The sequence below is a fragment of the Lactuca virosa genome, chromosome 3, assembly GCF_052849685.1.
Source record: "Lactuca virosa cultivar CGN04683 chromosome 3, Lactuca_virosa_CGN04683_v6, whole genome shotgun sequence".
Classification (NCBI taxonomy): domain Eukaryota; kingdom Viridiplantae; phylum Streptophyta; class Magnoliopsida; order Asterales; family Asteraceae; genus Lactuca; species Lactuca virosa.
In genome coordinates this window covers 47,115,303-47,125,641 of record NC_136428.1, presented here as the reverse complement: position 1 = coordinate 47,125,641, position 10,339 = coordinate 47,115,303, and the positions used below count along the sequence as shown (strand labels likewise).

General features: G+C 34.2%; 2 protein-coding genes across 4 annotated transcripts; one reads left to right on the top strand and one right to left on the bottom strand.

The window, feature by feature from the left end:
- The first annotated feature begins 1,347 nt into the window (after positions 1 to 1,347).
- Positions 1,348 to 4,479, top strand: LOC145165596 (pectin acetylesterase 8-like). Its single transcript, XM_079084351.1, has 12 exons — positions 1,348 to 1,689; positions 1,886 to 1,968; positions 2,264 to 2,396; positions 2,628 to 2,707; positions 2,797 to 2,883; positions 3,032 to 3,156; positions 3,244 to 3,304; positions 3,410 to 3,463; positions 3,621 to 3,698; positions 3,793 to 3,898; positions 3,981 to 4,141; positions 4,229 to 4,479. Exons 1-12 carry the CDS (start codon positions 1,551 to 1,553, stop codon positions 4,316 to 4,318), a joined length of 1,197 nt encoding a protein of 398 aa, XP_078940477.1. The 5' UTR covers positions 1,348 to 1,550; the 3' UTR covers positions 4,319 to 4,479.
- Positions 4,319 to 9,599, bottom strand: HGL1 (heteroglycan glucosidase 1). Of its 3 annotated transcripts, none has more exons than XM_079084348.1 (21): positions 9,375 to 9,599; positions 8,767 to 9,049; positions 8,606 to 8,674; positions 8,376 to 8,539; positions 8,187 to 8,290; positions 8,024 to 8,106; positions 7,841 to 7,936; positions 7,590 to 7,758; positions 7,355 to 7,497; positions 7,167 to 7,253; positions 6,916 to 7,101; positions 6,664 to 6,831; positions 6,474 to 6,594; positions 6,233 to 6,390; positions 5,840 to 6,154; positions 5,659 to 5,767; positions 5,371 to 5,526; positions 5,185 to 5,287; positions 4,926 to 5,099; positions 4,671 to 4,816; positions 4,319 to 4,593 (listed from the first exon to the last, which is right to left on the bottom strand). In XM_079084348.1, exons 1-21 carry the CDS (start codon positions 9,521 to 9,523, stop codon positions 4,400 to 4,402), a joined length of 3,177 nt encoding a protein of 1,058 aa, XP_078940474.1. In that variant the 5' UTR covers positions 9,524 to 9,599; the 3' UTR covers positions 4,319 to 4,399. The 3 variants fall into 3 exon arrangements, with proteins under 3 accessions (XP_078940474.1, XP_078940475.1, XP_078940476.1); XM_079084349.1 differs by having other exon boundaries at positions 8,187 to 8,304; positions 8,402 to 8,539; positions 9,375 to 9,598; XM_079084350.1 differs by having other exon boundaries at positions 9,388 to 9,516.
- Positions 9,600 to 10,339: the final 740 nt, after the last annotated feature.

Genomic DNA, 10,339 nt, shown 5'->3' with positions numbered 1-10,339 from the left:
TATTTTTTTGGTTTTACTGACCACTAAATTACAATAAGTAGCTTATTCTGCTGGACAATCCCTAAGAGTGCGTTTAGTTACGGAAAAATGGGGCGTTTTCCGGAAAAAATTTCCAAGAAAAATGAGAATTTTGAAAACGCGTTTAGTTCGTCTATTTTTCTAAATTTTTCACGGAAAATGAAAATTTTCTGTTTTCTAAAATTACAAAGAAATTGGATTTTTTTGGAAAACCAATAATCATTGTTTTTCATATTTTTCTAATTCCAAAATTTTTCTAAAATATAAACACATGCCTACTCTCACCCCACCCACCTCTACCTAACCCACCTTAACACCCCCAACCCACCACACCCCTACCTACCCACCCACCCCTACCCCCACAAAACACACACACACACACACAAACACGGAACCCCCCCCCCCACACACACACACCCCCCACAAACACACACATACACACAAAACCCACACAAACCCACCACACCCCTACCTACCCCCCACCCCCATCCACACCCCCACAAAACACACACACACACATACACACAAACACGGATTCACCCCCACCCACCCACACCCCCACAAACACACACACCCACACCCACAAACACACACACAACACATATACGCACACCCCCACATCCTCCCCCCCCCCCCCCCCCCACCTACTCCAAAGATATGAATTAATGCATTAAACTTAGCCCAAAACATCATATGAATAACATTAAAATAAAATGCACCATGAAATGATTTGGTAACTATGGATGATCAATCTTAGATCGATATGAGGTAGGGTGAAGTGGGGTGGGATAGGGTGGGGTAGGGGTTGGTGGGGTAGGGCTGGTGGGGTGGGTTGGTGGGGTGGGGTAGTGTGGGATGAGGTAGGGTAGGGTAAGGTGGTGTGGGGTGGAGTGTGAATGGCATTGCAGGTTTGTGTGATGTTAGTTAAAATAACAAAAAATGGAAAATGAAAACTCATAGAAAAATGCACATCTAAACGCGTTTTCTAATTTTCTAAAACGGAAAATGAAAAATGAATAAGATTTAACTAAACACGTTTTCTAAATTTTCCAGTGAAAACTGAAAGCGGAAAACGAAAACTGAAAACGGAAAACAGAAAACAGAAAATGAAAACTGTTTTTCTGCAACTAAACGCAACTTAAATGTCTAAAATAACCATTAATAAAATGAAATTAGAAGATTTATATACCATATATATCTCTATCTCATCAATATCTTGTAAGCAGACATAATTTGAGACAAACCATATATAGTAAGAAAATGTTTGTATTTCTTAGTATATTTACTTGACTTTCGCTTTTGGAATTCCAGATCTGGATCTCTAAGTTGAAGGTTGACTTACTGTATACAAGTCAAAATTGATTTTAGTTTCATATATGCTTGTTGAGATCGATACAAATGCTGGACGGCATGTTCATTAAATTACAGTTTGCATATATTTTATTGAAATTATAACCCACTTGAATTCAAATATACAACCTTTCCGACTCTTAAAAGGTATGCAAGAATGAAGTTTTTGGACAAGGCTCACCATGGCAAGCATCACATTCACAAGACCATGCCAATGGTTGTGCTTAATATTTCTACTACTGATCATCATATTGTCAGAAACAGAATGCTCAGACAATGTCGAGATGACTTTCATTCAGAGTGCCATTGCCAAAGGAGCTGGTAAATATATATGTTCTTTTAAATTCTCAAACTTTGATTAAAGTGTACTAATTACTATCAACGTTTTTATTTCGTGGGTAATCATCTTAAATATATATATGTTCTTTTTATTTTCACAAACTTTAATTAAAGTGTACTAATATACATATATCAATGTTTTTATTTGGTGGGTAATGTTTTAGATGGTGTGGTGCAGTTTGTTTAGATGGAAGTCCACCCGCATATCAGTTTGATAAAGGATTCGGAGAAGGTGTTGATAAGTGGTTAATTCACATACAGGTTAGTTAATTAGTACTCACACTATTTTAGATATAAGTAATTAAGTTTTTAAAATGATTAAAATACACGTGTAATTAATGTATTTCAAATAGTTTGCATTGCATTGATGTAGGAGTTAATTGTAAAACCTGATGTTGTTGTACAATTGAAAGATGAAAATGAAATTCACTATTTATGGTGTGAGATAGTTTAGAATATATATATATATATATATATATATATATATATATATATATATATATATATATATATATATATATGCATGATAATGTTGAAATTGATTTCATGTGGTTAGGGAGGAGGATGGTGTGAGTCGACAAAAAGTTGTTTATTACGCGTGAACATGAGTAATGGTGTGGGTTCATCAACACGTATGCAAAAGTTCAATTTCACAGGAGTTTTTAGCAGTAAGCCAGAGTTCAATCCAGGTACTCCACGTAAACACAACATAAACTATATATAAGCATGATGAAGCGTTGCATTTGGTTGACTGAAAATGAAAATGTAACGGAATTCAATTCCAATCCTTAATCCTTTGCTGTTTTGGCAAATGTAAATTACAATAAAATGACCAAAGTACCCTTCATTGACAAATTAGAATCCATGGGCCATAACTTTGCTACGTACAAATAAAGTTGATTAATTAATTAATTTTGCAGGGTTCTACAACTGGAATAGAGTCATCATGAGGTACTGTGATGGAGCATCATTTACCGGGGATGTAGAAAAAGTTGACCCTGTAAGTTATTTTGAATCTCCATCACAAACTAAACTATAACATATGTAATATTAATTTTCGCATGAATTTATTTACAAATTAATTTTCAGGCTACTAATCTTCACTATAGAGGTGCAAGGATCTTCAATGTTATTCTTGAGGAACTGCTACAAAAAGGACTCAGTAAAGCATCAAGTGTAAATGCTTCTAGTTCTCTCTAGTCATTAAATTGCAGCATACTTTTATTTTATACGTCTTAGGTCCCTGTGCTTTCTAATTTCTTCCAGTCAGGTCACTCGATCAGTCAATATTTGACTGATTTCTTATTTAATTGGCGCCATGCAGGCTCTTCTAACCGGTTGTTCTTCTGGTGGGTTAGCGTCAATATTGTATTGTGACAAGTTTCGAGCCATGTTGCCACCAACTTCTCAAGTCAAATGTGCTCCCGATGCCGGTTACTTTGTTCATGTGTATATAATCTCACTTTTACGTTTTCTACAACTCTTTATTGTCTTAATTTTGATATATTATAGCTGACTCATTGTGTTCTCTAACAGGAAGGACATTTCTGGAAAATACCACTTTCAGAAGTTCTTCACCAAGATCGTTAAACTACATGTTCTCTCTTTTCTCCCTCTCTCTCTCTCTCATACACACAGACACTAGTGTGTGTACACTCTTATCATATTTAGTTCTGATAAGGTACCTTGATTTTGGCTGTAGAATTCAAAGATAAATCTTCCTTCTTCATGTACTTCAAAGATGAAACCTGGCTTGGTAAGCTATATATAATACAACTTAAAAAGTTATATAGGAAGTTGACCTCAATTGGAAGTCAGACTATAAATTAATATTGTTTTAATGTGATCATGAAACTTAATTAAGCCTGGTTCATTTTTATCATGAGACGTAACAATTTCAGTATTATTTGCAGTGCTTCTACCCACAATTTATTTTGCCAGAAATCAAGACACCCTTGTTTGTCATAAACACTGCTTACGATGCATATCAGGTTCTTCATCTTCAACTGTGTGTTCTTGGTTTTTGTGTGTGATTCCATGTGCACGTGTCTGAACTGTGAATATATATATAATACTGTTTTTAAGATACAAAACATCTTAGCACCAAAAAAGGCTGATCGCCATGATTCATGGTCTGCATGCAAGTCAAACATATCAAACTGCTCATCTACCCAACTCAAAAGATTGCAAGGTCATTCTTCTAATCTAAACAAACCCTAAATGTAACATAGGTTCAAAAAACTTATAAAGTTTTTTTTCTTCTGTATATTCAGATTTTAGGTCAGATTTCATAAAGACATTGATGTCAGGAATGGGTAAATCCAGATTCAACTCCACATCAAGAGGATTGTTCATCAATTCTTGTTATTCACACTGCCAATCAGGAAATCAGATAAACTGGCTTGGAGATCCTGCTTCAAAGTTGGATAACAAGGTAACTTATTTGACTTGTAAAAGTCAAAGTATGTGTTTGCTTTTCACCTTTAAATTTATATTGATATAATTTCAATCCCATGTGCAGGCTATTGCTGAAGTAGTTAGTGACTGGTTTTATGAAAGAAACACAACTCAATTGATCAATCACCAGCATACATTGCCCCAACAGTGTTGATTTCTTTTTTCATAAGCGAATTAGCATTTATTTAATATCCAGTTATTATTGAAATGTAACAATAAAAGTATAAAAGTAGCACTACACAATCCGCTTAATTTCATAACTGTGAGAAATACAAAGAGGCGACTGGTTTGAAACTGGCCTGTCTTCTGACCAAAGCTCAAGATTCACAGTCCCAAAATCCCAATGGAGAAGACACTTGTATACCTGGTCAACATTGAATCTGTTGACTAAACCCAACCCAAGGCACTTGTCAACCAACATCCATTCACCTGAAGAACAAGTCAATGTAGTTTTTTTTTTCAACTTCAAATCTAAAAAGATTTATAACAAACAAATATTTAATTACCATTTGGACGAAGATGCCCCTCATAGAGCTGCTCCCCGGATTCCGGCCATACTTCATGTTTGGATCCATCAATGGAGGTGAATGAGACATATGTCTCAGTTGGGTGAAAAAGACTAAATGTTGGGTGGATTCTTAAACAAACAAGCCTGTGAAATGACCATAATATGATCATAATTGTTAAAAAATTATTATATAAATTAATAATGAGAAAAGAACAGATGGCAAAATGGTATTTAAAAAAAAAAAACAACCAACCTTGAATACCCTCCAGAACCAGCACCTACATTGCGTGCTAAAAGACTCGAGTCAATCTTGAAAAGTTTAGGGTTATCTTCTGAGAGAGAGATATTTCTTTCAATAGCTAATCCACCTCCAACATCACCTTCCATTTTTAAAGATTCTATCTCTCCTGCTTGCTCAAGATCCCGACTTTACAAAAAAATAATTCAATTATTATTTTGATTATTTCAAAAAAGTAACTTTTTAAACTTAAAAAGATTAAAGATTAACTCACTTAATGACTGTATACTTTTCGGTACATCCAGCAGAACGATATTCAGTACCACTATATTCTTCATACCCATTGATTTCTACTCGACTATGAAGCCATTGAGTTCCTGTTCCCAATAAACATATATGACTATGGTTTGACCTTTGACCAAATAAGAGAAATGTTGACTGTAATTTAGATTATATTTACCTGTAGGAAGGTGTTCCATAGATATGATACGACCCCCAATCCAAGGGACAACTTTGAGAGCCCATTCACCACCTTTAACTTCCACAGGAGTTCCTGAAAGCTCAACCCCTTTATGTCCAGATGCCTGCTCCACATCTGGTATACATTTTGCACTTTCTGAAAATTTCACATTAGATTAAATAAAATAAACAATAAGATAACTAATCACTTAAATAAACAATAAGATAACTAATCACTTAAATAAAAAGCAAAAAACATTAGTTGTAAAGTATTTAGATCCATACTTACCCATACGTGTCTTGTAATTGTTCTTACTAGCAGAAATTAAATTTGATATTTCATTTTCTGAAGGCAGAGTGATTTTCAGATCTTCTCCATCAGTACCCCATGCATCAACCTGAAAAAAATAGAATTAAAATCTAAATATGAAAAGAGAAATGAAAAATAGAGGAAAAGATAGAACATATACCATAGCTCCTTCACCGAGCAATAGGTGGACATGTAAGTGGCGATTTGGTGTTTTCCACAATCCTTCAGTTTTGGAGACACTGACTGTGACAACTGAAGATTTGAGCTCAGCAACATATGTTGTGAAAAGATAACCCTTGTTTGTATATTCATAGCCATCACCATCATCTTCAAAGAGAACACCTTCAGCTTTACCATTTTCATCTAATGCAATAAACAATGACAGATCATCCTTTACATTAGCTTCACTCACATGTTGATGAGCTGGACCATATGGGATGATCGATCCACCTCGTAGATATAGTGCTGGTAAATCCTGAGAAATTAAAAAATATATATATAAAAAACAAGTCTTTGTTTTTTTTTTCTTTTTTTTTTTAAAGGAGATTCTTACTGGATGTGAATCTTGAAAATCAAAACTCATCCAATTTCCATTAGGCAATGTATGAAGTATTTCATGCACTCCAAGATCACTCAAAGTGCTGCAATATACAAGAAGTGGGCCCAAAAGGAAGGAATTTTCATTTCTTCTTAATTGGGAATCCTTCAAATCTACAAAAAAGATAATAAAGTTAAAGAAACTGAAAAATTAAATTAAAAACGAATATATATGGATGAAAATAAACATATCATACCAGCAAAAAAAGCAGGATATACCACTGGAGAACCTCTTGTATGTGCCAAGTAGAAAAGTGTATATATGTGTGGTATAAGGCGATACCTCCTCTTTAAAGCCAACCTACAAACTTCCTCACACTGTAAAAAGATTAATTAATGAACAAATAGTTTAAAATATTTAAAATGTAATTAAAAAAAAGGGATTACCTCTTCCCCAAATGACCAAGGCTCATGATCAACAGTTCCCTTCTCAGAATGTCCTCGACAAAATGGAAACATGGCACCAATACCAAACCACCTTCCAAATAATTTGGGTGTTGCATTCCCTGCAAATCCACCAATATCAGGTCCTGAAAGTGGTTGACCACTAAGCCCCTGAAATAATATTGGTGATATTAAAAATTAACTGTAGGAAATAATAATAGATTATGTATTCTAATAGAGAAGCTTACTACTTACCAGTTGGAGTACCATAGAGATGCTCATATGTAAATGTTCCCAAGTAGATAGATTGTCTCCTGTCCATGTGGCAGCATACCTCTGACTACCTATAAAGCCAGCTCGTGTAAGAACAAATGGGCGTTTATTTGGATTGGCTAATTTCATGCCTTCATATGTTGATCTTGCCATTAGCATTCCATAAACCTAAATCAGAAACTACATTACTAAAAGTTCTCAATCATATGTATAGACTAATTAGAGTAGCTTACATTGTGATAGTGCAAGTGATTTTGATGACCACCGAGTTCATCATCTCCCCTATGAATGTTACTTTCAGGCATTGTCTTTGTAATAGACTGGAAAAAGGAAAACAAATCTAGTGAGATGAAATAATAATAATGATAATGATAAATAGATCAGAAAGATTATGAAATAAGGAAAAAGGTGTAAACTTGACCTTGAAAACAGCTGGTTCATTCATGTCATTCCATATGCCATCCACACCATTAGATATAAAATCTTTGACTAAATTAGCCCACCAAGAACGAGCTTTTTCTTGAGTAAAATCAGGGAAAACACAAGCTCCTGGCCATACCTCTCCTATTATGAAAATGGGAAATGAAACTTATGAGAATCGTTTTGAAAACAGTTGAAGATTAAATACAATTCATATTTCATAGAGATGGACATACCAACAAAGGGGTTTCCATCTTTTGTCTGAACCCATATGTCTTTTTCTGATCCACTTTCATATACAGAGTAACCCTTTTCATGCTTTATCCCAGGGTCAAGCATCCAGATAGCCTTAAAACCCATACGATGAAGGTCATCCGCTAGTGATCTTGGATTTGGAAAAGTCTCCTAAGAGCAATAAAAAAAGATTGATGATTGATGATTGATGAATGATGAACTTCACTTTAAGAGTCAATATCCATTAACATACTTGGTCAAAGGTGAAACAACGAAATCCATCCATGTAGTCAATATCCATCCATATGACATCACAAGGTATACCTTTATCCCGAAATGTCTTGGCAATCTACACAGTAAAAAGTTTAAAAACCAATATGGTGAAATCATACATTCAGAATAAGAATTCTTGAATGTGTGAAAAACTTTAACATACCTCACGAACCCTCAAATCAGAGTCATAGCTCCATCGGCATTGTTGATATCCCAATGACCACTTTGGTGGCATGAAAACAGTTCCTATCAGTAAAAATAGATGACCTTCAAAAAGAAGTATTTGGAAGAGATGTAAAACTTCATTATAGTTTTAAGGAAATTACCAATTGCATGTGATAATGATGTCAAAACATCGTTTACTGAAGCAAATGGACCAAATGTTACCACAGGAAAAGGCGATGGAGCAATTAGCTTTGCTGTTGATTCTCTACGCAGATCAATCTGTTAAATATATTCCAAAAAGAAAATGGCTAGATACAAAATCATTCACAAAATGGAGAAAAATGACATACTGTAAGTTATAATAATCTTTGAGCACCTCACAGCGTTTTGTTGTATCAGCAAGAAATCCTAATGCCTCTCCATTAGGAAGAATGGCTAGAACCCATGGATGTGATTGGTATAAGGATGTAGTTCCACTCCCATACCCCCATGCATCAGTATTCCAAGTAAAAACCTGTGTTTATTGCATTTGTTATGATACTCCAAATATTTGTTATGATAAAAAAAAATAGAAACCAACCCTTTTTCCTGTTCTTTCAAGCTGTCCACTAACTTCACCTGTTCCATAAAATGAGGTTCCTGCAGGAAGCTAATTACCATATCCGTGAGTGTTAGTGAGATGTAATTAATCATAGCAATAATCTTGCAAAGTATATGGTATTTCAGGAAGATAAAACTGACCTCAAAAGAGACAATTTGTTGACCTGAAACATGTTCAGAAGTTGGGATGTAGGATGGGATTTTGTGATTACTCATAATGGGTGTGTCCCTGTCTTTCCGATTAACAAAAGAAAGACTGGGAAATGCTTCGTTTCTAGCATCAGCAGAAGAATCAAACCTGAAAACACCTGCTTCCAGAATCGGTTCAAATACCATGTCACTAACAGTCGCAGATGCCCCTGCACTCTCTCCCATCTTAGACTCTGCTAAGATTCTGCTTATTGTAGTACTCTTATTGTTATTTCTGCAAAACAACTAGGTTTTCAGTTTGATCGTATGCTATAATCAACTCAGTCTTTGATCTCGATAGTTGACTTTGTAATCTCACTCCTCTTTTTAGTTGCAAAAAGAACAAATAATAATAATTTAAATATCATTTTACAACTTCACAACTATTGTTGTTGACTTGTTGTTGCTTTGAAATGGTAGAGTAAAAGGCCGAGCATGGCATTCAGAACAATCGTATATCCAGGACACTAAACTCAAGATCAATGCTTTTGGGGCGAAATTTTATCAAAGAAACTAAACTTAAGATCTCAAGTAAAGTAAATGACGATATCAACGGGTACCTGAGAAAATTACCGGAATTGCATGAAATAGAGTAGGGATTCTTCAGGAGTTTTGGAATTTTGTGCGGAATCACAAAAGTAGAAGTGAAAATTAAAGTTGGGAAGCAATGAATATTAGTGGGCCTGCTGCGGATCGTTGCTATTCCCATTTGTGCTTCAGAATGAGGAGTGTTATTTATACCATCGATACAGTATTTGGGAATATGAAATTATCCAACAAATGTATGAATCCTTCGGATTCTATCTGATTTTCCACAAACACGTGTGTACTTCACGTCCCCCTAATTACAAAATTTGCTAAGGCTAAATTGGTAAATTTGAAAAAATAAAGGGCATAAAAAAGATACATCCATTATACGTATAAATGATTTGAGAAATTCATATATATATCAAGATGAATGTTCCTCCAACATGCTTGCATATGCATAATATAACAAGTACATGCATAATCCATATAAAATTCTTCAAACAGTAACATAACATTTTTCATCGTGTATACATGAAATTTTACATGTCATTTTATATTCTTAACTAATTTATCAAATATTTTTATTAAACATCATTTTTTAATCAACTAACGGCTAAAATTTTTAAATAACTATCTTTTTAACTAACGACTAAGAGTTCGTTTGGTTGTAAGAAATTTTTCAGTTTTCCATAAAAATTTTGAAAACGCGTTTGATTGATTCAGTTTTCAAAAATTTCCAAGAAAATGAAATTTTTATCCAATTTGTATGTAAATTAAAATAAAAATGATTTTTATAGTTTTCCAAAATTTTCTAATTTTCTAAAAGGAAAAATAAAAACTACACCGGTTTCAACCAAATGTTTTTTTTTAAACTTTCATTGAAAACTAAAAATGAAATTCAACTCTATATAAACTATAAAAATAGTAACTTTTCATTTTATTAATTGAACATTCATGGTGATGGTGGTGGTAGATGGTGGCGGTGGTGGTGGGCGAT

Excerpts from the sequence above, each read along its gene's own strand:
- LOC145165596 (XM_079084351.1), top strand. The coding sequence starts at position 1,551 with ATGGCAAGCATCACATTCACAAGACCATGCCAATGGTTGTGCTTAATA. Across the intron at positions 3,464-3,620 it reads CAAAGATGAAACCTGGCTTG|TGCTTCTACCCACAATTTAT; the intron begins GTAAGCTATATA and ends TATTATTTGCAG. Across the intron at positions 4,142-4,228 it reads CTTCAAAGTTGGATAACAAG|GCTATTGCTGAAGTAGTTAG; the intron begins GTAACTTATTTG and ends TCCCATGTGCAG.
- HGL1 (XM_079084348.1), bottom strand. The coding sequence starts at position 9,523 with ATGGGAATAGCAACGATCCGCAGCAGGCCCACTAATATTCATTGCTTC. Across the intron at positions 9,050-9,374 it reads AATTCCGGTAATTTTCTCAG|AAATAACAATAAGAGTACTA; the intron begins GTACCCGTTGAT and ends GTTGTTTTGCAG. Across the intron at positions 4,817-4,925 it reads GGTTCTGGAGGGTATTCAAG|GCTTGTTTGTTTAAGAATCC; the intron begins GTTGGTTGTTTT and ends GTCATTTCACAG.